Source organism: Neoarius graeffei, chromosome 2 (assembly GCF_027579695.1).
Source record: "Neoarius graeffei isolate fNeoGra1 chromosome 2, fNeoGra1.pri, whole genome shotgun sequence".
Lineage (NCBI taxonomy): Eukaryota > Metazoa > Chordata > Actinopteri > Siluriformes > Ariidae > Neoarius > Neoarius graeffei.
Window position 1 is genome coordinate 82,541,486 of NC_083570.1, and position 25,476 is coordinate 82,566,961.

The 25,476-nt window shown below is 40.7% G+C and overlaps 1 protein-coding gene across 2 annotated transcripts in view; it reads right to left on the reverse strand.

The window, feature by feature from the left end:
* Nucleotides 1–908: 908 nt before the first annotated feature.
* The window catches only part of nap1l4a (nucleosome assembly protein 1-like 4a), a 34,827-nt gene continuing 10,259 nt past the window's right edge, over nt 909–25,476 (reverse strand). Inside the window, exons 6-15 of one of the 2 annotated variants that reach the window (XM_060915071.1) lie at nt 23,585–23,719; nt 17,481–17,552; nt 17,249–17,388; nt 16,970–17,115; nt 12,964–12,980; nt 12,332–12,451; nt 8,645–8,680; nt 8,503–8,553; nt 3,103–3,135; nt 2,257–2,314 (exon numbers count right to left, since the gene is read on the reverse strand). In XM_060915071.1, the coding sequence (XP_060771054.1) occupies nt 3,130–3,135; nt 8,503–8,553; nt 8,645–8,680; nt 12,332–12,451; nt 12,964–12,980; nt 16,970–17,115; nt 17,249–17,388; nt 17,481–17,552; nt 23,585–23,719 (723 nt within the window). In that variant the 3' untranslated portion in view covers nt 2,257–2,314; nt 3,103–3,129. Of the gene's footprint in view, nt 2,315–3,102; nt 3,136–8,502; nt 8,554–8,644; nt 8,681–12,331; nt 12,452–12,963; nt 12,981–16,969; nt 17,116–17,248; nt 17,389–17,480; nt 17,553–23,584; nt 23,720–25,476 lie in introns of both variants that reach the window. The other variant, XM_060915070.1, reaches the window with a different exon arrangement.

Genomic DNA, 25,476 nt, shown 5'->3' on the forward strand with positions numbered 1-25,476 from the left:
TAAGTGTTGGACTTTACCAGCAAGACTTAGTTTTTTGCTATAAGGATGTCTGTATCTCAGTAAGGTTCAGCACAGACCTTTAAAAGGTTCCTCCAGACAAAGCTTTAGCATATTAGACTGCACACTAAGAATATTAAAAACCCCATTCAAATGCTCTTTTAAAATGTTAAGCTCTTAAATGTTCTAAAATATGTCGACTTGGAATCCTCTCTGACAAAGAGGCACTTAAGGTTCTGCACTGAAGTTTAATGGTTCCTACAAAGAAACAACCAAAGATCCTTTAAGAGCTGTAGATAAACCTTGATTTAAAATAAGTTTAAGCTTTCTTCTACTCTGAGCCCTTTGTAAGAGAGAAAGTCACCACATGGCTAAAAACATGTTAACCGTACGACTAGTCTGGAATGCATGAGAACACTTTTCTGATGAAACCTTGGCAAAACACAGCAGTATCCATGAAGAACATTCACCTGGCTACAAAGCTGTTAGATTGTGCTGTGCTGAGCTAAAGCACCAGGCCTGCTGACAGCCCATGACCAAAAAGGTGTTGTTTCAAAGCATTGACCAAAACAGCAGCCGTGTTAACCGTGAGGGAATCTTGGCTGCCAGATTAAGCAATTGAGACGCATCTTGAAGAATGTCAGATCACATTCCATCCACACCAGTGGCGAGAAGTTAGAGCAGCCCTCACAGCCACTGTATCAGAGGCCTCAGTGCTGAGATTCTTAACATGCTACAGTATAGCTGGAATCCGGCTTCATGGAAATCTCAAGTACAGTTTTTTTTCCCCTTCATGAAGGGTGCAGACATTCCTCATCACAGAGCGAAGGTCATAGGGAATACAACAAAATGCATACTGTCAAGTTACATTTAAAAAACATCCACACACACGTAGCAAAGTACACACTGGATCACATTACACAATGTTTAATAGAATACTCTTGACTATTTTATACAAATTGAAAACAAATATTGCATTAAAACCCAAGACAATCCCCATAAGGCCATTGCTAGCAGACAGTTAATACTTGGGCAGTGGCTTTAAGATCTGCCCTCTCTCACGCATGAGCAACTTAAAAAAAAAAAAAAAAAAAAAATCTAAGCATGAAAATCACAGAACAAAAGAAACCTCGCTGAAAAGCCAGACCAAAGTAAAAGTGCTTCTTGTTGAAATGTCAGTGTTGTCCAACATGAGTGATCAGCACTTTTTATTTCCCACGCTTTTTTTTTTTGTGAGATCTAACATTGATGTGCAAAAGAAAGCCATGAGGCCAACCGTCGCCTGCTGCTTTTCACCCAAGATCCTGATCGAACAAAATGAAATAAGAAAAAAAAAAAAATCCCATCACTCTGAATACTGTAGCAAAATAGCATTGGCAACCTTTAGGCTTATGTTTAAAGCAAATATAAAAGAAAACAGTGCTAAACCTGAAATTAAGGAGGAAAAACAAACAAACAAAAAAAACCCCACAGTGGCCACATAGACTGAAAATAAGATTAAATGGTAGAAGAGTCAGAGCAGGAGTGATGCTTGTTCTGGGTCAGCAGAGCTAAGATCAATATGTTAAGAAGCATACACCGAGTTTATAAAAGTACCCTCCACACTGGCATCAATGCAGCTCTGCAATCAAGTGATTGCTCCGTTCTGTTGACACTGATCTAAGCCTTGAAGGCAAACCTTCGCTGTTTTCAGTTACACTACTCCATTTCATCTAGCGACATGAGGCTAGACATGGAGACTTCCCAAAATTAACACTGACTTGACTGTGCTGTAACAGAGAGAAAGGTTTTATTATAAGTTACCTATCAGCAGTTTCATGCTTGACAAGAACCACTGTACTGTAACTACTGTTAAATTAAAAACAAACAAACGAACCCTGAGTGATCTACAGTGTGAAAACAGTCAGGGGTGTTTTCATAATTCTGCATGTCACCAACCATGGAACAGTGACAAACAAGTGAGAAAAGGTAACTATTCTTGGGGGGGGGGGGGGGGGGGAAGAGGAAACACACAAACTCTTTGCACAAAACATCCAGTCAAATACATAAGAGTTTACAAAAGAGGCCTTAGATCAAAAAGAGTGGAGTGCAGAACTGCTATACATGGTCACCTATATATATTTTTTTGAATGCTCTATTTTGAACACAGAGGTAACCTCTGTGTGGCGTAAACATAAATGATCATGCATTTCCTACATGGTGTTTGGATTTCTATTGCATTGTTTGAGGGTATATGGCAGGTCCAGCAGGGGACGAGATCACTCCGGGGCCAGCTCTGCTCTCACTGCTGCTTACACTCTTCTGGCTGAGACGCTTTCTACATACACATACAAAAAAAAGTCATTATGAACATCCAACTAACCCCACTGATACCCCTTTTCCACCAAATCAGTTCCAGGGCTGGTTCACAACTCGTTCAACTTGCGAGCCAGCTGAGAACCAGTTTGCTTTTCCATAGCTCACGGTGCTAAGGGAAGCCACGTCATTACGTCGCTGTATACGTCAGTTACGTCGCTACGTTTGCATAAACCTTGGCGCGAATATCGAAGCAAAAACAACGCGGAAGAAGCAGCAGCAGCAACAACAATAATAAAATGACTTCGCGTTTGTACAGCTGCTGCTTCTCGTCGCTTAAAAATGGCGATCTTTCGTGGTCTTCTTATTGTTGTTGGTCTTAACAACTCCGCGCCGCCCCCCCCCGCTGACGTAAGCGGTTCTTTCCTCTGGCCCAGCAGAGAGTTGGTGCTAGCCTGGAACCGGTTTTTCTGGCCCCAGAGCCAGTTCTTTGTCAGTGGAAACAGAAAACCCGGCTCCAAACTAAGCACTGGCCCCGAACCAGCCCTGGAACTGCTTTGGTGGAAAAGGGGCATGAATGGAAGAGTATGATGGAAGAGGAGAGCAGCACATGCAGGGGAGATTATAAGCTTGGGATACTGAAAAACCACAAAGAACTGCAACAGAAATAAGTAGCAGCAGTAAAATGCAGAGTGGATGCAAATTACACTAATGTGATGCTTATTCTGAGGAAGCAAATTAAAAGGTCTGAGGAAAGAGAGGGGGTTACAAACATGGAGCAGACAACGTGCTGAAACTAGCACCCCTTACCTAGGAATGCATGGAAGTGTAAATGATTCATGCCTGCAATGAGGACAAAGGGGATGGGGAACAATCAGATTACGCACCATACATGCATAATTCAGTGTCAATCCAATTATTAACCAATCAGAAGCAGATTAGTCGAGACGCATGCTGGGCTGTTCAACTCGAGACTCCAAAGTCACAAAATCATGAAACAGGAATCATTTCATTTATTTCTTCAATAATGCCCGTAAAGTTTACATAGCACAAAACACTTACGACGGCCAGAAAACGTAAGGGAGTCTATTCATGTATAAATGTGTGACTGGGCCAGATATTAGAACAGGATTCTCAAACTCAATCGCTGTGGGCCACATTACACACCCAACCCCCCACACACCCCAGTTGATTTTTTTTTTTAAATAATGGCACATTCCAAAGTGTTTTACAAGTTGCTGTGGTACAAGTGTAATAAAAAAATTTAAATAAAAAAAAAAATGATTACATACTTTATAATGACTAATGCTGTGCAAGGTCTATGAAACAAGTTAGTTCCTGTTATCACTTGGGTTACAGTAGCTATAAAACAAACAAACAAACAAACAAACAAACATCACGCACACCGCAGCCTCCGTTTTTCCTCTCTTGGGGGGGGGGGGGGAAGCAACTTGTCATGATTCCAAGAAATTTTTGAACCGGCATAAAATTTAGTGACTGTTACGAAGAGCTAATACTTGAAACTCCTTCCATAAATCTTAAAACATCTTACACAAATTGGTATAATTCCTACAGAAAGGTAATAAAAACTACCTAAAACGCTGAAAAATAGCATGTGCTACCTGTCCCCCGCACTCTAACTTTATACTTAACTATGAAATATTATGATTAAAATCCTTCAGAAACAGTATTTCTTTTGCACTGTTGTGTGACTCCATATCCTATCCACGGTTTAAATATATTTTTTTCATAAGAAATCCACAATATCTTAGTTAATACACATTTTAGTCGTGTGCCTGGGTTTTCACTCAGTCCTGTTACCCAAACATTACCCCATCTGACAAATTTGGAACATTCCATAAATCACATGCTCAACAGGAAGTTACATCAGTTGTCTCTTCTGAAGGCCATGGGAAGACCAAAAGTTAGTTCTCTCATTTACTTTTCTGTATATTTGATTTTTTAACTTTGACTGATTAGGTCAATGTCAACATACTGTCCTGTTACTTAAATTATTTCTTAGATGATATTTATTTTAAAAATACAGATTTTTGGTAAAATCACTAGAAATGTGCCAAGTGTGGTCATGCTATTAGTGATGACGCCATGTGGCTTAATTCCATGTATTAGCTAATCCTAGGCTAAAAATGGGGGGTGTTGTTATTTTAAGAATTTTGACTTTTCCATGTTCCCCCCCCCCCAGAAATATGGAGATGGTCCATCTATGTGGGAAAATGTCAAATTTTATTAAATTGAACCTTGCTAAGCCCCCTGTACATACCCTCTGAAAGTTTCCATTCTTACAATATGACAAAATGCATTACAGTGCTGTTTGATATTAGAATGCTGCTTTTTTTAAATGTGTTTTAAAGTTATCAATGAATGCGAACCTCTTCAGGTATGACACTAGGTACGACTACAACATTTTCAGTGCAGATGATCATTATTTTAAGGTAATAAGCTTAGTGGTAAGTAACCTTGCATTCAAGTAAATTAAACACATAGTAATTCTGCTCTTTTTCAGCAAGTTTTAAAAAGTTATTGATGAATGTCACACTCTTCAGTAATACCTCAAATATGAACTATTTTTAAGCACAGAGGATCATTACTTAAGGTTACTAATTTAGTTTTAAGAACCAGGATGCACAAATGATTCATATCTGAATTATATCTCCCAATGTATTAAATAATCATTATTTGTATTCTTGCAGGTAAATAATCACTGACAAATCAGTGCAAACTATGTAATTCTCTACTGATTGTCAAAATGGACATTTCAGACACAATTTCTGCCACATTTCCAGTGCCTTAAACAACTCTTTTTGTGAGAAATGTTATTACTGTGATTTTTGATGTCATATTTAAGAGTTATTTCCGTTAAGGAATGCTTATATTAGTGAAAAAGGCGGTTTTTGACTATTTGGAGGGGTTATTAACTTCAGAGGGATGTACAGGGGGGTTAGCATTTTTCAGTTGGCCAAATATTGGTATTTCCATACTTGGATAGATCATCTCCATATTTTGGAGGGGGTAGAAAATTTTTGGTCTAACACCCCCCCCCACTAAAAACTCAGTCCTGTTACTTTCAGTCCTGTTACTCATATAAAGAGTATGCAGCCATCTTTGACTTCCAAACCTTGTAAAAAAAAACAAAAAAAAAAAACGTAGCCTGAGGTTGACCAATACACATTTTAAATAGTTAAATGTGTGTGTGTTATTATAATTACTGTTGAAAAGATGTAACAAATTAAGTTTAATTTGGGAGTGGTACAACAAGCAAATGGCACCCATTCAGTGGAATGTCCCTTAAGCAATTTCTGCTCATCAGTCAGGTTATCATATTCAGCTTCGTGTTATGTTAAAGGGCTGATGACACGTTTTTGACATCTTTGGCGATGTTTTAACATAAAAAGTAATTCCCGATGATCCATATATTAATTCACGAAGGCGCCTATTTTACAAGTTATGATAAAAAAGGCGGCTATTTGGGCAAATTTGACAGGGCTGCAGCACCCAGGAGACGAAGGAGGAGGAGGAGCTATATGACGTCAGAGAAAGAACCTTCCTCCTAACTTACCAGTTTGTTGTTGATGCGACAGGTGTTCAGTTTGTCATTATTATTATTATTATTATTATTTTATATATATATATATATATATATATATATATATATATATATATATATATATAAAATAAAAGTTATGCCTTCGCATTGTGTTGCCGGCTTTTGCTCCAAAACCTACAAGGATGGGGTAAGTTTATTCAAGTTTCCCAGAGATCCCGAGCTGCATGCGAAGTGGGTGAAGCAAGTCAGGCGCACTCGTGACAAGTGGGAGCCCTCACCAACATCTGTCCTGTGCTCTGAACACTTCGATTTGGATTGTTTTGACACCCTTCCCAGCTTAAAAGAATCTCTTGGGTGTTCAGTTCAGCACAAACGTGTGTTACTACCATCAGCCGTGCCTACACAGTGTTGCCAGATTGGGAGGTTTCCCGCCCAGTTGAGCGGTTTCAAGTGCATTTTGGTGGGTTTTGAACATATTTTGGGCTGGAAAACGTCAGCAGTATCTGTTGCCAGATACTGCTGACGTTTTCCAGCCCAAAATATGTTCAAAACCCACCAAAATGCACTTGAAACCGCCCAACTGGGCGGGATTCCTCCCAATCTGGCAACACTGCCAGTATTCCGGAGGGGGTCTACTAGTAGCTATGCCGGATCCAAACAGTCCTCCTGTCAGAACATGTGTTGTGAAACGACATAAGATAAAGGTACGTAGAGCTATAGATTCTACATGATAATCATAAATGTAATCATAAAGTCGGCGTGATATCAGTCATGTATTTGCTTGTGAAAGCTTGCGGCTTTCATGTAACTGCCGCCTAGCAACGAGAGGCAAAGGGTAAAGAGGGTAGGCTATCAGATTCTATTCGGAAGAGATCAACACAATTCTAGACTCCCAGAGGAGGAAGAGCTAGCACTAGAGTTCACCAGCGTTTTCATGCGCCATTTCCATTGAGTAGAACCAGAGTAGAACAGCCAGTGAACCGCAGCGTGTTCTCCCGCTGACGTCACAACATGGCCGCGAGCCACGGACCCAGTTTTCTTGCGCTGTGCAATTAAAAGTTGGATATTTGCGTAACAACAGCTTCTTTTCACGTATTTATAACAGAAATCTAACATGTTTGCCATGTTGTATAGTTTATTTAAGAAATTGCATAGAGTCATGTTCGTGTCATCAGCCCTTTAAGGTAAAGTCTTTCATGACAGCCATAGCTTAGAAATCTTAGTAGCTCACTGGAGGGTGGAGAGAGCTGCGAGGTCTCAGTGCTGTTTTGCTCCTGTAACTGACAAAAACTTTGTTTTTGGAGACAATTATAATAAGGGAATAGTTCTGTGGCTTTTCCTACATCTACACAGGCCAAATGAAATGATGGCTAATGTGCTGCACTACGTTTGTCTCACAGGCTTGAGTTGTGCACCAGAAACACTTAATAGTTGTGCATTTCTGTCAAATTTGAACTATGGCCTCAGTCTCATGTTTCTTCTTATCACTGTTGAACAGCCCAGACCCACAGTGATCAGTGTGCTTGAGACAGTATCATTCAAAAGTCAATCATTAAGTGCATTTAGTATAAATACACAGGTGATTATAGAAAATCGTGTGCTGATTATCGAGAAATAGTCCCAATTTCTCAACCAATCCCCTCAAGCGACTCAGCAAAATGGCGGCCAATCACCGTGAGGAAGAATTACAAATTATGAAAGAGATGCTGTTCCTAAAAGTACTAAAAGACGCTACAAAGTTTGGTCTAAAACTATTCAAAGGTAAGGTGGTATTGCGATTTATTTTACTGATTTCAAAACAAAAGTATTTTACGTGACTCGCATAGATAAGTGACAAGTCGGCGCCGCGCCATTATTACATGCCACTTTTCACATTTTAAATTAATGATTTTTTTTTCCTAAATACGATTTTTTTTTAAAAATAACCACCTGTGTATTTATACTAAAACAATTATCCACCTCAGGCTCAGTGAATATTGGTGAATAATAACCTCAACTTTGTCTCGGTTATTATTTAAATAACACTAGCTGGTGTTGAGTGGTATATCAGATAGATTCCATTCACTCATCTTTGACTTGTTCAATATCATGCTAGCTGAATTGAATATATATCTGATATACCACAAAAAAAGCCAGCCAACATTATTACACATGCACATTCGATGGAACAATTATAGATTTTACAACAAGTTTATTTACAAATTGTCAGTTGCTCACTAGCACAGAAGTTTTACACGTAATGCGTATCCTATGGTATTTTCAATTCACTGCGATAGTTTACTGCGGGTGCTGCCGGTGAATAAAGGAATGCTTCTGCGCATACGCAGCAGAAAACTCACTGGATATTTGCATCAGCTCTAACGTGATATGTTGTCTTGACAACCATGCAATATACTAAACCATATTCAACGCTCAATCTCCATTTGGTAGAGTGATGTAATACACGTAGGATAAGCGATATGCTAATAATATTGCATGCCATCAAGCCAAATGAATGAAATCTGCTAGAACACGTTCTTATTCCATCGAATAAGTGTCCTGTATGAATAATAAAAATCACCAATATTCACTTCACCTTCAGAGAATAATTGTTAACTGTAGACGGATGCCAAAGAATTCAGTAAAACACAGATATGAACACTAACTGTAGGGTCAGTTTCGCCTTCATCTTCCTCTTCACCCTCTTCATCAAGGTCCTGAAACACACAAAAGCAGCTCAAACCATAGTCATGCAGATCTCTACTGCATTTTACTGATGAATATTTGTTGCGGATTTATACAACTAACCTCCTCTTCGCCTTCTTCAACATCCTCCTCTTCAAACTGCACCCACACAGACAGAAAAAAAAAATACAAGTCAGCAAGAGGAATTAATACAACACTTACATTACACACAATCAGGTCCATAAATATTTGGACACAGTGGTCCATAAATATTTCAGCTGTCTGTAGTGTATTGGAGTTGAAATTAAATAATTAATATGAGCTTAAAGTGCAGAGTTTCAGCTTTAATGGCATTTACATCCAAATTAGTGTAGGAACTACAGCACTTTTTATAGTAAAAGTAATTGGACAATTGACCTCTCAGCCATTCCATGACCAGCTGTGTGTTATTCCTTCATTATTTTAACTACAGGTGAACAAATAAAAAAGGTACAGAGGCCTTTCAGTTGTGGCATTTGGAATCGGTTACTGTTAGCTCTCATTTTGAAGTCCAAAGAGCTGTTGCTGCCCGTGAAGCACACCATGATTAGGCTGAAAAGTCAAAAATGAATCCATCAGAGAGACAGCAAAAATATTAGGTGTGGCCAGATCAACTATCTGGTACATTCTTTAAAAAAAAAAAAAGGCCCTGGTGAGCTCAGTAGCACCAAAAGGCCCTGAAGAGCATGGAAAACACCTGTGGTGGATGACAAAAATTCTTTCCCTGGTGAAGAAACAAAAACCTTTCACAACAGCTGGCCAGATGAGAAACACCCTTGAGGAAATATATACAGTATATAAAAGTACCAGTCAAAAGTCTGACCACACCTCCTCACTCATTCATTCATAGGGTTTTCTGCATTTTAACCATTTCCTACATTGGAGAACAATACTGAAGGCATCAAAACGACGAAATAATTACATATCAGTTCCATATGTTACGTGGTAAACACACAAAAATGTGTTTCATATTTTAAGATTCTTCAAAAGTAACCACCGTTTACCTTGAGGACACTTTGCACACTATTGGCATCATCTTAACCAGCTTCATAAGGTCATCACCTGGAATGCTTTTCAATTAACAACCATGCTTCATCAAAAAAAAAAAAAAAGTTAATTAATACAACTTCTTGCCTTCTTAATGCGTTTGAGATCAAACAGTTTAAAAAAAAAAATAAAAAAAACACCACAGTAAAAAGCCCTATTCCACAACTATAGACCCTTTTCAGGTCACGTGACCTTCGTAAACGCGACCACCATTTTGGACATATAGCAGACTTCGGCTCGAATTGGTTTGAATGAGAAGGCGGCGACAAACGGAGAACATACAAGAAAAAGGAGCGAGATGCAGAAAACACCTTCGCTATCCAGCGACGTAGGGCATTTACAGGGCGAGCAGAGGGAGAGGTATTTTCAAAAATTGAGGTTAGCAGGCTTAGAGAGCGATGTTTACCATCACACTGCCCTGGCACTGTGTACAGTTTACCTCCTATGGTTTGTGCACTCACTATTTGCCATTACTTTCTCCAACCGTTGTTACAGATTACAGGGAACGGCCTGGATTTAAGAGACAAATACATGTTCCTCTTGTTTTGAACACTTATTTGTAGGCAGTGCTTAATTTGTAAAGTGGGAGGTCCCGGAGCGCAGAGGATGAGCGGCTCCGGTGCGGAAAAAAGAGGGGGGGGGGGCGGCGCTGCGCTTCTGGGCATGTTTTGTAATAACACTGCAAATTAAGTTCATCTGCAGATATTTTGTGGATGTCGTTTCATGAGAGAAATCACCAACAAGACAGATATCAAAATCAGACATTAACACTTGCATTTTTTATTTAATTATTTGTTTTTTTGTTACATAGTCAAAAGAGGTGTCGGATCACCGGATCCAGTGTAAATAGCTGCCGGAGCCAACGCCCGAGGTTCCGGAGCGTGCTCCGGCTTGCTCCCCCTCAAATTAAGCGCTGTTTGTAGGACACTGCCTCTGATCTGTCCTACAGTCTACCAACAGCAAAGGAACACAATGCTAGCTAATGTCGTTAGCTAATAACTACTACAGAAGAACAAAGAGGTTACAGTGGGTTATTTTAGCCTATTTGGTTACACACTCGCCGCCACAGAATGTTAACAGCAATGTAATGCCTTTTCTGGCTAATTTTATTCGTCTTATCTCCAACAAAGTGGTCACTACACAAGCGCTGGTATGCCGAGGGCTGCCAATCTTTCCTGTTAATGGCCGCTATCCATCTTCTCCGTCGGGATCCGATAAAATGATAAACCTTGCCTTGTTTGCTGATGGTTACTACATCCAGGTGCACAACAATATAGTGGCATGATGGAAGTCTTGCTGAAAATAAACACTTTCTTTGCTGCCGTTCCTCAATGCTGGCTGTGGTAAACTACTGGTAGTACATGTCCAAAATGGCGGCCGCGTTTGTCGTGACGTCGCGTGAAAAGGGTCCATAGTAATCCATATTACATCAAGAACTGCTCAGCTAAATAAAGAGAAACGGCACCCATCCTTACTTTAAAGTGCATATCACGGGTAAATTCAGGAGCAAGATCAATGTAATTCTCCTATTTTATATTAAACTTTGGTCAAATATCACATTTTGTGCAAATTTTTTTTTACCTTGTGCAATACCAGAAACATTCAGTTGAAATCAAGCCATTTGAGGCGAATTGGTCCGCCTCTGAAAAAATTTGGCATTTGGATTTCCCGGGAAACATTGATTTTCGTGATGTCACGTGCGGGACGCCTCCCTCTGAATCCTACGTCAGCGCTGGTTTGTTTATGAGAAAATGACCTGGTGGTTTCCTGCAAATTTCTTCAACGTTATCATGTAATTATTAAAATGGTTAACAGATGTATCGTAGGAGGGTGTAGCAACACCAATCTTGATGGGATTAGTACTCGTCGTTTCCCACATTGCACTCTGGTGACAATTCCATATTTCAATGCAAAATCGCTAGCTGCTAAACTTGGTCTACACAGGCTGTGCACTGAAACCGTGCAAAGCTCTCACGGCCTGCTGGCGCTTCCGCAGGTGACGTCACAATTCTGGCTCCAGACTCCCTTGGGATTTTTCCAGACGCATTTTGTTTTATTTTTTTCTGCTGTAGACAGATGGCCTTGTGCAAAATTACCCTTCTGGATGAGTGTGTAAAGGGACATACTTTCATATAAATAAAAAATAAAAAAAAAACAACAACCCAATTTGGTCCAGGATATGCACTTTAAGACATGAAGTGACTTAATTAATAAAGAAAAAAAACACTGAATTAGGTGCGTCCAAACTTTTGACTGGTTCTGCATATCCATGTCAAAGTGAACAATCAAGAGACTTAACCAGAATTAAGACAGACAGACAGTTTGCCACAAGATGTAAACCACTGGTAAGCCTCAGAAACAGGAAGATCAGATTAGAGTTTGCCTAAAACAAGCGTAATCGTGCTATAATCCCTTCACTCACCTCGATTTAAAGCGGACAGACTGAACTCGTGTTCAGGATTTAATTTCAAGTCCAGTATACTGTGGTAGACAGCTAGATATTTTTGGATCTGACTGTATATCAAAATGAAATGCATGATCACATTTGAAAATAATTTTTTGCAAGTATGAGCCTCTGAAAGGAAACAAAAGAATGAAAAAGGGGGGGAAAAAAAAAAAAATAATATATATATATATATATATATATATATATATATATATATATATATATATATATATAAATAAATAAAAACGACACTAGATGATTTAAGAGTGTTGACGTACGCTTTCATCATCTTCCAAAGCCTCTCCTGTGAAATACAACACCGCTCTGGGGATGATCCGCTCTCTGAAAAAATGACCGATCTCAAAATCTGTGGCAAGAGTGAAGTCCAAATCCTCATCCTGAAAGGAAAAAAAAAACCCACACACAAAATATAAATTAAAAAAAAAATTCCTCAACACCGCATAGAATGAAAGAATAAATAATGTATAGAATTACAGCATAATGCCTATACGTATAAATTAAATCACCACAATAAATTTAAAAAAATTGCACAAAAGTAAATATTTCAAGTAAATGCACACATTCCATATTAAAAAAAGGTCTTATTCATCCCATTTGTGGAATCTGCTCAGCCCAACTTGAACGGCGCTCTGCTTATTTACTCACTACAGGAAATGCTGACAGGAAAACTGCAGTGACGCACAAAACTACGTTCCAACAATTCTAACGAGAAAAAGAGATAGATGCGCTGTAACAGCTGCGACTGTATGTAGGATGAAAAGACGCAGTTAAAGTGTCTTTACGGTAATGATTGCACAATGCTTGGTTAGTCTGCTGAGCTAATCTCCAAGCATGTTTACAAACAGTGGAGGACGAACACTCAAACAGGACAACTGCAGGGTCAACTCACCATTCCATCTGGAGATACTGGAAGAAAGAAGAAAGGAGAAATATATTAACATATACTTAAACACGCTGATATTTTTAAGCTTTTGAGAAACAAAATTACAGAAATAAAAAAGGAAAATCAGCTGAACGAAGAAAAAAAAAATCTCCCTTTTTTTTTTTTTATCCAGGTGCTTTTATGAACTGAAAATGGCAATCATTCAGTCTGTTAGTTTCTGCTATGATGACTAGTCATGCTCCACCACCACTTAAGGGCAAGTTAAATGCCACACCTATGAAGAAAGTTACTTTTCTTCCCACCAACACACACACACACACACACACACACCCTGTGGCTTTCATCAGAAACATCATAAACCTTTTAACAGGCAGCACTGCATTCTTTCACAACTAATGGCACTTGGGAAATGAGAAGATGAATGAATGAATGAAAATGACAAACGTTAGCTGAGGTGAAAAGGAGGTGGCACAGAAGGAAACGTGTCATGTGTTTCTATTCACGACTAACACCAGGTAATGAATGACTACACTCATCCAGTGATCATTCAAAAGGAAAAAAAAAATTATATACATCACATGACTGCACACCTGACTTCTCCAGTCAAACCTCAGCAAATGAATTATTAATCATCCCCCCCCCCCCAGTACAAGCAAATTCCACCAGCTTTTCTTTAGGCCTCATCAATCTGGGGGAATTTTTTTTTCCTCTTCACATTTCTGGACTACATGATCTATGCATCTGTATCATTTCTACTACAAATATATTATTTAAAATTAATGAACCTCAACAGAGTGTAGCCACAAAGAGAGGTCACATGCCACACTGTTCCGCTGCTAAAAACAAACACATAATGACACAAATATCCAAAGCTCAAAATGCCAGAAGCAAATGGATTTTCCATGTTGGCAAGCAGCCACTTAGGATTAATGGGTGCTTATTTGTAAGACTAAAATATAGCTTGTGGAAATATTTATTGTAACAAAGAAGCATTCTTGCTTTTCTGTTTACAGACTCCTCATAACATAACTCATCTCATCTCATTATCTCTAGCCGCTTTATCCTTCTACAGGGTCGCAGGCAAGCTGGAGCCTATCCCAGCTGACTACGGGCGAAAGGCGGGGTACACCCTGGACAAGTCGCCAGGTCATCACAGGGCTGACACATAGACACAGACAACCATTCACACTCACATTCACACCTACGGCCAATTTAGAGTCACCAGTTAACCTAACCTGCATGTCTTTGGACTGTGGGGGAAACCGGAGCACCCGGAGGAAACCCACGCGGACACGGGGAGAACATGCAAACTCCGCACAGAAAGGCCCTCGCCGGCCACGGGGCTCGAACCCGGACCTTCTTGCTGTGAGGCGACAGCGCTAACCATTACACCATTGTGCCGCCCCATTTTAAACTCATTCAATGCAAAACAACTCAAAAACAAGGTGGTCTATAAATAAAATCAACTTGGATTTAATGCGTTTTATTTAGTGGAAATGTCAGGATCAAAATGCTCTGTGGTAGTGTTTCTCAACCACTGGGCCGCGGCCCACTGCACCCTCTAGTGGGCCATGATCTCCTTTCCCCCCTTCCTAAATTGAATCTAATTTTTACTTGCAGTAGGGTACAATTGCTGGGTTGCATCCGACATCACATCCACCTCATTAAGCTACGGTCACACTACAGCTCACGATGCTTTGTGATGGGTTATCGATGAAAATGAGGCGTTTTGGTGGCAATATACACATGAGCTAGAAGTTGTGGTCACGCAGCACGTGAGCACTTGACTGTCATGCCTTCACGGACTTGAGTCTGGTGCAGCTCGTGTGGCCGCGCAACATTGTGTGCGCGCTTGGGACCCAGTTGTTATGGGAAACACCTGATACCGATTTGAGTGCAATCAGCACGTGCAGATATGGACACTGATTTCACAGAGGCTTTGCAAAGTATTATCAATCACCACTGTCACGTTTGTTTCTCGCTATATTTATAACGCTGTTTTAATATTCTGCTTTATGAGTCTGCTTTCGTTTTTGTCAGTATCATGCCTGCTCATAAACACACTTCCTGCACTTAGAATCCATCTATCTTGTTTTCTGATCCCCAGATCTTTCACCCAGCCACATATAAAAAGTTGTACGTCTCTATGCCCTTCCAGGTTTTCATCTGTGTGTCCGTGTAGAACGATGTCTGCAGCACCAGGTAGTTTGAGATGTCCGGGAACTCAACGGATAGATTATTTTCAAACTCAAAGGAAAAACCCTTCTTTGTTAGCGTGTAAGGATCTAATCCCATTGAGTGGCTTCTATATCCACTTCTTGATTTTAATAACTCGTTTGTTTGCTGTACACAAACATAGCAATAAGTTCTTGTGTTAATGGACCAGACTCCACTTTTGGATCATTAATCCCTTTTGAGTGAGAATGCCCTGCATGCATGGTTTTACATTGGCTTCTGGCACATCCATACAGTTTTAAATACAAAATACCTACAATTAAAAATGGTTTATTTTTACTGATTTAATTCCTGGGCTCCCATCTGTAACAGGGAGTGATGTTGCATCCCATTAATACACTTTACAATGGATTATTAGATTTTAATCGAATAGATGAGCACTACAGCATAACAGGGGATCTTTTTTAATGGGCCTCGACTCGTTATAAGTATGAATAGATGGGCCTCAAAGCAGAAAAGGTTGAGAACCCCTGCCCTATAGCACCAATAAATAGCCAAAGTATTATTCTACATATTTAAATAATAAGCCTAATATTGAAATAGTTGGATAATCATAACCCAGGGTCAAGGAAATTTATTCTACAAATGTTTTAGGCTACGTTCACACTGCAGGCTGAAGTGACTCAAATCCGATCTTTTCGCCCATATGTGACCTGTATCCGATCTTTTATTGACAATATGAACGACACAGATCCGATTTTTTCAAATCCGACCCAGGCTGTTTGGATATGTGGTGCTAATTCCGATTCCTATCCGCTCTTTTCATATGCGACTTCAGTCTGAACCGCCAGGTCGCATTCATCCGACTTACACGTCATCAACAAGCCACAAACGTCACTATTCTGCGCTGAAGTAGGCGGCGCGTCTCTCAAAAAAGTTACAACAACATGGCGCATAATCACGGGCGCAGATAGAGGGTGGGACGAGTCATATTTAAATTCACCTCGTTCGGTCCCCCCTACTTATAGGGAGGAAAAAACGTCTATGCTGTCTTTCTTTGCATAAGGCAAACCTCACGGAAAAATCAAAAGACTAATTACCATTCGGTTTATTGAGGTGCACAGCAGTGTATACATATAGTTGCAACAACTCACATAAAACAAAAAGACTGATATTCGGTTGGTTGAGCTGCGCAGACTGCACAGGTTGCGAGCTCGAGCTTGGTTGCTATGGTTACTAACAACAAGTTTGACAGGCATATCGGGGTTGGGGTTGGTTTGCTGGCAGCTTTGTCCCCCCCCCCCCCCAGTTTTTTGTCCCCCCCAGTTCAAAAAACGTATCTGCGCCCCTGCGCATGACATCAATGCGAGGGACGCTTCGGGCTGTGAAGGTTCTGAATCTTCTCAATGGAAGGACGCAGAGGTTAGGGAGCTGATTTCCATTTGGGGGGATACAGCTATTCAAGCTAGATTTGGTGAGTCATACCGCAACCGGGCGGTTTTACTTCCGTAAACACTGGCCATGCTCACTGCGTGTGACGTCGTCGTATCCTGCAGTGCGCATGCGGAACACTTTTAGGTCGCTTTTCGTTCATACTGAGGATCACATACAAGTCGCATATATTTGTTAATGTGAACGACCTCTTAGTGTTATCTGTAACGGTGACAAAGGCCTTCATCTACATCTGTAACAGCTAAAACTAAATCTCAGATGGATGTGTGCTGCCACCAGCTGTACATCAGAGACACTAACACAATGAAGGCGTCTAATGTAGAAAGTGAAGTTTGACGTTCACAGGGACACTCTGAATGGACGGAAAAACAAAAAGTAATCTTACCTTTGACAGGATTAAAAAAATTAAAGAAGGAATCTTGTGGCACATCCTTGGTGATGGTCCTCACTGTTCCTCTACCTTTGTGCTTCTGCTTTTTCTTAATAGTTTTCACAGTTACGTCCTTGCCTTTCTGCCAGTCTATCTTGCAGCTAGATAAAAACCAAACCCATGTCACAATGTCAGTTTTCAGCGTGTAAACACAGATACAATGGAGACAATCAAAACCAGCGTATTTCACTCTGTTCCTGAAAGCAGTGCACGTGTATTGCAACTGGTTCTCACCCCTCACAGTCCACTATCTCTGGCCCCTCGAATGAGAAAGGGTCTGCTGAATCTGGCTCTGATTTCATCTTGTACGTTTTAGTGAGAACATTATTGCTGAAGTAGCTGTTGGGTTCGAAATGGAACTCCAAAGTGAAGCTCTGGTTTAGGAAAGAAAATTAACAGTGTCAGAAATATCAAGCCTTTACAATACAAATTGTGATAAATTATTACTGGCGCTTTCAGTACAGACCATTGGCTCTCCTGGTGCCGAGAATTTCACTGTGATGTCCTGCAGGTGTTTCAGGATGGGCTCGTCATGCTCCTAAAGGAGAACAAAAAAGTAAAAAGATCATCATGTGATGGTCTGATAACACTTTGTCCTGGTCAGGTTTGCAGTGGATCTCAGAAACACTGGGTGTGAGGTGAGAATACACCCTGCATGGGATGCCAGTTTGTCACAGGACACCATGCATACACTCATTCATTTACCACCTGCATTTTTTAAGGAGGTGAGGGGGAAACTCGCATGGAAACATGGAGAAATTGCAAAACTCTGCAGATGATAACCTGAGTTCAGGATTGAACTGGGGATGAAATGGTTATGTGTTTCATCGTAAACCATGGTAAAATTCCTGATGGTCAGTACTACCGTTTCAAATTTTAATCATTAAAACTGTGGTTGATTACCATAGTTTGAAAAGCTCACGTTAAAAAGTCTGTGTAAAGCAAATTTAGTGAAAATACAGGTTTGAAAATAACTGATGAAAACACTGAACTGCAGTACCAGTCAAAAGTCTGGACACCCCATTCTCATAGGTTTTTCTATATTGTGACCATTTTCTACATTGAACAATACTGAAGACATCAAAACTATGAAATAACATATGGAACATGCATATAGGGCGGCACGGTTGAGGATGTTAAGGTTTGCGATGGGAGGTTGGACAGGATAAGGAACGAGCACATCAGAGGGACAGCATGGGAATTAAGCTAAGAGAGATGAGACTGAGATGGTACGGGCACATCCTGAGAAGAGATGCAGAGCATGTTGGAAGGAGAATGTTGAGGATGGAGCTGCCAGGCACATGAAAACGAGGAAGGCCAAAGAGGAGATACATGGATGTGGTGAGAGAGGACATGAAAGTGGCAGGTGTGGTAGAGAAGGATGCGGAAGACAGCGAGCAATGGAGACGAAAGATCCGCTGGGGCGACCCCTAATCGGGAGCAGCCGAAAGAAGATCTAGGGCGGCACGGTGGTGTAGTGGCTCGCACTGTCGCCTCACAGCAAGAAGGTTCTGGGTTCAAGCCCAGCGGCCTACAGGGGCCTTTCTGTGTGGAGTTTGCATGTTCTCCCAGTGTCTGTGTGGGTTTCCTCCGGGTGCTCCGGTTTCCCCCACAGTCCAAAGACATGCAGGTTAGGTTAACATGGGACGGCCTTGGGCTGAAAGTTGGGCTGAAGTGCCCTTGTGAGCAAGGCACCTAACCCCCAGCTGTTCCCTGGACACTGTAGCATAGCTGCCCGCTGCTCTGGGTATGTGTGTGTGCGCTCATTGCTCACTTTCTGTGCATGCATATGTTCACAGCTTCAGATGGGTTAAATGTAGAGGACAAATATCCCTGTGAATGGTTGTGCATGTGACAAAGGCTTCTTCTTCTGGAATTATGTGGTAAACCAGAAAAAAAAAAAAAAAAGTGTTAAAATGTGTTTCATATTTTAGATTCTTCAAAGTAGCCAGCGTTTATCTTGACGCTTTGCACACTATTGGTATCTTAACCAGCTTCATGAGGGAGTCACCTGGAATGCTTTTTAATGAACAGGTGCCTCATCAAAAGTTAGTTAGTGCAATTTCTTGCCTTCTTAATGTGTTTGAGATCAAACAGTAAATAACTAATAAAAATACAGTAAATAGCCCTATTCCACAACTGTAGTGATCCATATTACAGCAAGAACCGCTCAACTAAGTAAAGAGAAACGACATCCGTCATTACTTTAAGACATGAACATGGTTAAATGCTAAAACAAATTGTACAGATCAAAAGAGCTTGAAAAACCCTTTAAAAATGGCACCAATATCAAGGTTATAGGCTGAGTAATAGCAAAACTCTGGTCATTTAAAATCCGCATGAATTAACATTATTCCGTCCTCATTTTCCAATGAAATTAAACCAAAAGCTGTGAGCTGAAATAAGATTTTTTTTTTTTGAGATATTGGCAAGCCTAATAAACTAAGAAAGTGAAGTTTCATTAGAGGTTTTGGTGGGAAACATTCAGGAATCATATTTAACCATAATCTGTCATGCTTATTTACATACTTTGGCCACAGAACCAAATTTTGCCAGCAATAAAACATGTGGTTGTTATTCAAATTCATCAAAATTTTGTTCACTTAACTTTAACCCAAAAATGAAATGTTGATTAGCTTAACAGTTGCTAAGATAAACAAAAAAAAAATTATATATAAAATAAATACCCGCGCTGAATACCACTGGCCTAAAACTGCGGCTCTGCAGTCTCAAATTATTGAAGGCTGCAACTTTGCCGTGACTGGGCATGGTTTCAGCACCTTCGCCGAGATTGGGCATGGTTTCAGCACCTTCGGTGCACATACCCCCAGCATCTCAGAGCAGAGAGTACTCATTATTTCACAAATCTGTAAAATAGTCAATAGATTAATTGACAGGAGAGAAAAAGTTATTGGTGGCAGCCCTAATAATGTTTTTGCAAACAGAGAGCATGGTGCTGCTAATTTTGTGGTTTTCAAGCTATAACTTGGTGAAATGATTTCAGTTTGCGCATCGGTAATTTCTGAATATTTTAACATGACCGCAATAATACTGATAACCATGATAATACATTTGTACATCATTTCATCTCTACTGGGGACCCTGGAGCTATGAGAGAGTAACGCTACCTTCTGCACCACCATGCTTTTTTAATGCATCCAGTAAACTGTTGGGGTCACAAAAGGACAAAAATTTAGTTAGGTGGTCACGTCTAGGAGGTGTTTCGCATCTAAAAATACATGAATTAATTTGACCACTCTCATTACAGTCATGTGGCCACTTAGGGGATACGTTTCTGATGTAGGAACACGATATTGCAATTTAGGTTTAAAACCAACCAACCAAACAGGGGGAAAAAAATAAAAATAAATAAAAAATCCCAAACACCTTGAATGGACTTCAGTGGAAGGTTAAGGTTAGTTGGTCATCTCAGTCTCCCATGACTGCTAGACATTTCGAATACTCAATTATCCCGTTTATTTCAGACTGACCTCTAGTGGTGGACATTGTGCACTACAACACCACCTCCATACAGAGGAGTGTCTGTATTGTTGACTGTACCATCAAGATCTATAAATATCCCAGTATACCCCAACACCACACAACCCTATTGTGCATACACCTACTCTTTGTAGGTGTGTAAATCCTGGCTGCTGACCCTGCTCATGAAGATCTATTGTGCTGCAGAGTTCCAGTCCTTATCCAACACGCCTGATCCAGCAGAGAAAAGCATTCAAGTCAAGTTTATTTGTATAGCGCTTTTAACAACAGACATTTAATTATGCCGCCATAGTTGGTCTTGCCGGAGTCCCTGCTTGCACTCAGTGCAAAATGTATACTGTTCTTAGTCTAAGTGACACAGCATACCCAACAAGCTGTGCCCCCTCCCCCAAATCTCTACCCTCTGCCTGCCCCTCTGAGCCCATGTTTACATTAGACCGTATCAGCGGATCATCAGATTAACGTTTTTAAAACGATTAGTGTGCACACAGCAACACCAATACACGATTTGCGTGCACACAGCAATACCAATACACGTATACGCTCGGCTCCGCAGGCATCCTGCGCTCCAAATCACTCCGCCCTGAACAGCGAGTGCCCTCTGGAGGGTGCGCACTCCGGCCCTGCGCAGCTAACAGAGCACGCGAGTGAAGTGAACAAGCTGTGATTCGGGACTGAGCCGCTGTGTGTGTGATCCCAGCGCATATCACTTACCACTTGCAAGTGGAAGGATGGCAAGCCTAAAGACAATCATAACTACACAATGGGCAGTATTTGCATCAGTATTTGCAGTATTTTCATACTTTTATACTCTTTAATGAAAGGTGATACAAGGCGGAAGTCCGCGCCGTTTTTCAGCAGTCGCGTCACATGACCAACGCCAGCGAATCAGGAAGGTGGATGTCACAGTGACGTTGTCCAATGAGACGCCAGCTAGAGCTCAGCACAGCGTATCCGCGTATTCTGAATGTTTACACAGCACCGGAGCTGACACGATCTGGATTGAATACGTGGACGCTGGCGAATTCCCGTTTCCCGGCGTTTCCAGGCGGTTTAATGTAAACGGACAATGCATCCGCAAAGAAAACGAGACAGATACGGTCTAATGTAAACGTAGCCCGAGTTACATGTCAATCCTGAGACACCAGTGGTGCGGACCTCTTCTGCTCCTCAGACCTGCCTGATCCATCCTGATGCCCTACGTCTGGCTGGAGTCTCATCACATCACTCCTGTGGAGGACGGCCCCATACGGACAGTTGAAAGTCATGCTTGGAAGACGCTCTGGACACTTACAGTTATACATTTATGCCTGAGGACTACAGTTAACTTGCTCATTTTAGGACTGCAGTGTCAAACAGTTTTGCACGCAAGTTTCCATCAATGAACAGTTTATAATTCAATAAAACAGACTTCATGTTAAAACTATAATGAATTTCCTGGTTTCACAGTTCTACTTCATGACTCTACAGGACACTGTTATAGAAGCGAGTTATTTATAATCACGTTATCTGTTATCACCCAAATGAGGATGGGTTCCCTTCTGAGTCTTGCTCGTTGGGGAACAAAATTAGCTCATGTTTAAAGTCTTTAATTTTCTGTAAAGCTGCTTTGCAACAATGTCTGTTGTTAAAAGCGCTATACAAATAAACTTGACCTGACACTGTCACAAAGCAACTTTACAGAAAACTATACCAGAGCCAGATGTGTTAGAGCCAAGCTCTAGAGCAAGTGTGTAAAATTCAGGTCATTCATAGGATAAAATTAGTGTTAGAATGTCATGCGAGTAAGCAGACAAGTTGATGTGTGTTAAAGAAGGGAAAGGGTAAACACTGCAGGACTTCCATATTTGCTTTAGAGGGTTGTCGCTCTCTAAGAAGGACATCTGAATGTGAAAAAAAGTGGCCTGCGGTTTCTTCCACCTTACTTTTTTGATCACAGTTCATCAAAAGGCACGATCTTTAATAATATACACTACCATTCAAAAGTTTGGGGTCACCCAGACAATTTTGTGTTTTCCATGAAAAGTCACACTTTTATTTACCACCATAAGTTGTAAAATGAATAGAAAATATAGTCAAGACATTTTTCTGGCCATTTTGAGCATTTAATCGACCCCACAAATGTGATGCTCCAGAAACTCAATCTGCTCAAAGGAAGGTCAGTTTTATAGCTTCTCTAAAGAGCTCAACTGTTTTCAGCTGTGCTAACATGATTGTACAAGGGTTTTCTAATCATCCATTAGCCTTCTGAGGCAATGAGCAAACACATTGTACCATTAGAACACTGGAGTGAGAGTTGCTGGAAATGGGCCTCTATACACCTATGGAGATATTGCACCAAAAACCACACATTTGCAGCTAGAATAGTCATTTACCACATTAGCAATGTATAGAGTGTATTTCTGATTAGTTTAAAGTGATCTTCATTGAAAGAACAGTGCTTTTCTTTCAAAAATAAGGACATTTCAAAGTGACCCCAAACTTTTGAACGGTAGTGTATCCAAGGAAGCACACAGGGTTTTACAGGGATAAAATGTTTAAACGTATTTTTTGCATACTCTTCCTGTTTACCTCTCGCTCTGGCTGACTGGTTTGCTTATTTGCATTGGCAGAGAGCCTGGTCTGTCCAATCCCAAAAATAAATACACTACTCAAAATTGTAACACAAACACTCTTCCCCCCCCCCAAAAAAAAGTCAACTATAGACGACTTAATAAAAAGGTCTGATTTAAAAATACTCAATCTCAGGCCAATAACCTCAAAATTAATCCAAGATATGTTGTTCTATGAAACCATCTAAAAAGATTGTTTATTAGCTAGATTAGATGAAAATTTGCACATCAGCCAAGAACTTCCCTTTTTAAAAACCTCTCTGTTACAAGTTCAACCACATTTAGATACTATGTCTAAACCCAAGTGTGAACCTATTGTGCTGTGAGTTTTCTAACTCATCTGCTAGGGAGAGATAATGGATTTTTTTTTTTAAATATATATATATATATATATATATATATATATATATATATATATATATATATATATATATATATATGGACTAAGAAGTTTCACCTGTAGCATTTCCCCCAGCATGTCCACATGCTTGAAGATGGTGAGCCAGAACTCTGGGATGCCTTTAGCGTCCTCAGCAGCGGCTGAATCTTCGGCTTTCTTCTCTTCCAGAGCAGCCTTCTTCTTCATATCCTCCTGTGAGAGCAAAACACATCAGCAATCACTGGGTCTTTTTAATTAATTAGTCGACTATAGATGACTGACCACCAGACAAGGGGGGGGGTGAGAACTTAGGGCGCTTTCACACCGCTAGTTTGATCATTTGGTCCGCACCAGGCAGTACAATTGTTACATTGTAGCATACAGACTGCGTGTGGGCCGCGTTCACAGATGCAAACGAACCAGATTAGTCTGAATGACGTTTCGTCATCTTCCGGTGGAAATAAGCGCCAATTTGGACTTTCACAATGGAGCGACACGTTCGCACACTGTTTCTTGCGCTGGTCCTTGCTTTTTATATCGTCAACATTACCCATTTCTGGCAAAACATCCAGTTCCGGAATGAGTCGGGGCTGCAGCTGGAGAACAATCTTCGGATATACTGGATTCGCCGAAGGAGTATAGCGCGTCATTTCAGGCAGAGGAGACGCGCTATTTTCACCAATGCTGTCCTGCTGATGATGAGAGAAGCACCTTTCCAAAGACCCACAAGGTAGGCTATAGTCTGTTAGCCTGCTCTCCCGTGTTTGCATCTGTAAGTGCCTGCACCCTGACACAGCTGAAACATCTGCACTGTTGTAATGTCAATTTAATTGAAACTCCTGAGTTGGTCCAGGTTCGCGTTCTCAACAGAGGGACCGCACTAGAGGTTGACATTTGGTGCGGAATCAAGCGGCCCAAGACCACCCCTTTTTGGAGGTCTCGGTCTGCTTGATTTAGTGCGCACCCGAGTGCGACTGATGCGGTCACACCGACGAAAACGAACCGAACTAAGAGCTTTTGGTTTGAATGGACTGTTTAGTGCGCACCAACTGCTGTTGGCGTGAAAGCACCCTTAATTTCAAAAAGTCAAATCAAAGTCAACTTTACTGTCAATACTGCAATATGTACAGGACATACAGAAGATTGAAATTGCGTTACTCTCAAACCTATGATGCAGCAATAAACATTAAGCGTAAAATATAGGACTAATACACACCAATCGTAAAGATTATTACGAGATATATAAAATATGACAAGTCCCTGATGTTGACATCAGAACAATAAAGTGACACAGGCACCTAACAGATAAAAGTCTGTGGATATGGCTAGTGCAATTATAAACAGTAGTGCAAATTGGAGGAGCTTATAGACTGCCTAAAGTGATGTGTGCGTAACCAGTTCTCCGAAAAGAAATATCATTTTGCAATTAGATTTATTTTCGGAGCATATCTGCATTACTAAACTAGGTATTAAGTCAAGTGAACTAGATTCGTGGACCCATAAAGTCCAAGTGGATGCTCATGAGCAATCGCTTCTTTGCACATTATATTACAGGCACATTTCTACTCCAATAACTTGTATCCAGAGTAAAAATAACCCCCATGTAGGCATGTCCTCCCAAAGCTAACATCACACTGGACACTATATAATAAGTACAATAAAAAAAATCCTATATATTCATTACATTTACTTAGTCATTGTTTAGTCACAGGGAATTTATTATTTAGTACATAATATTCAGGGGGCACGGTGGTGTAGTGGTTAGCGCTGTCGTCTCACAGCAAGAAGGTCCTGGGTTCGAGCCCCGTGGCCGGCGAGGGCCTTTCTGTGCGGAGTTTGCATGTTCTCCCTGTGTCCGCGTGGGTTTCCTCCGGGTGCTCCGGTTTCCCCCACAGTCCAAAGACATGCAGGTTAGGTTAACTGGTGACTCTAAATTGACCGTAGGTGTGAATGTGAGTGTGAATGGTTGT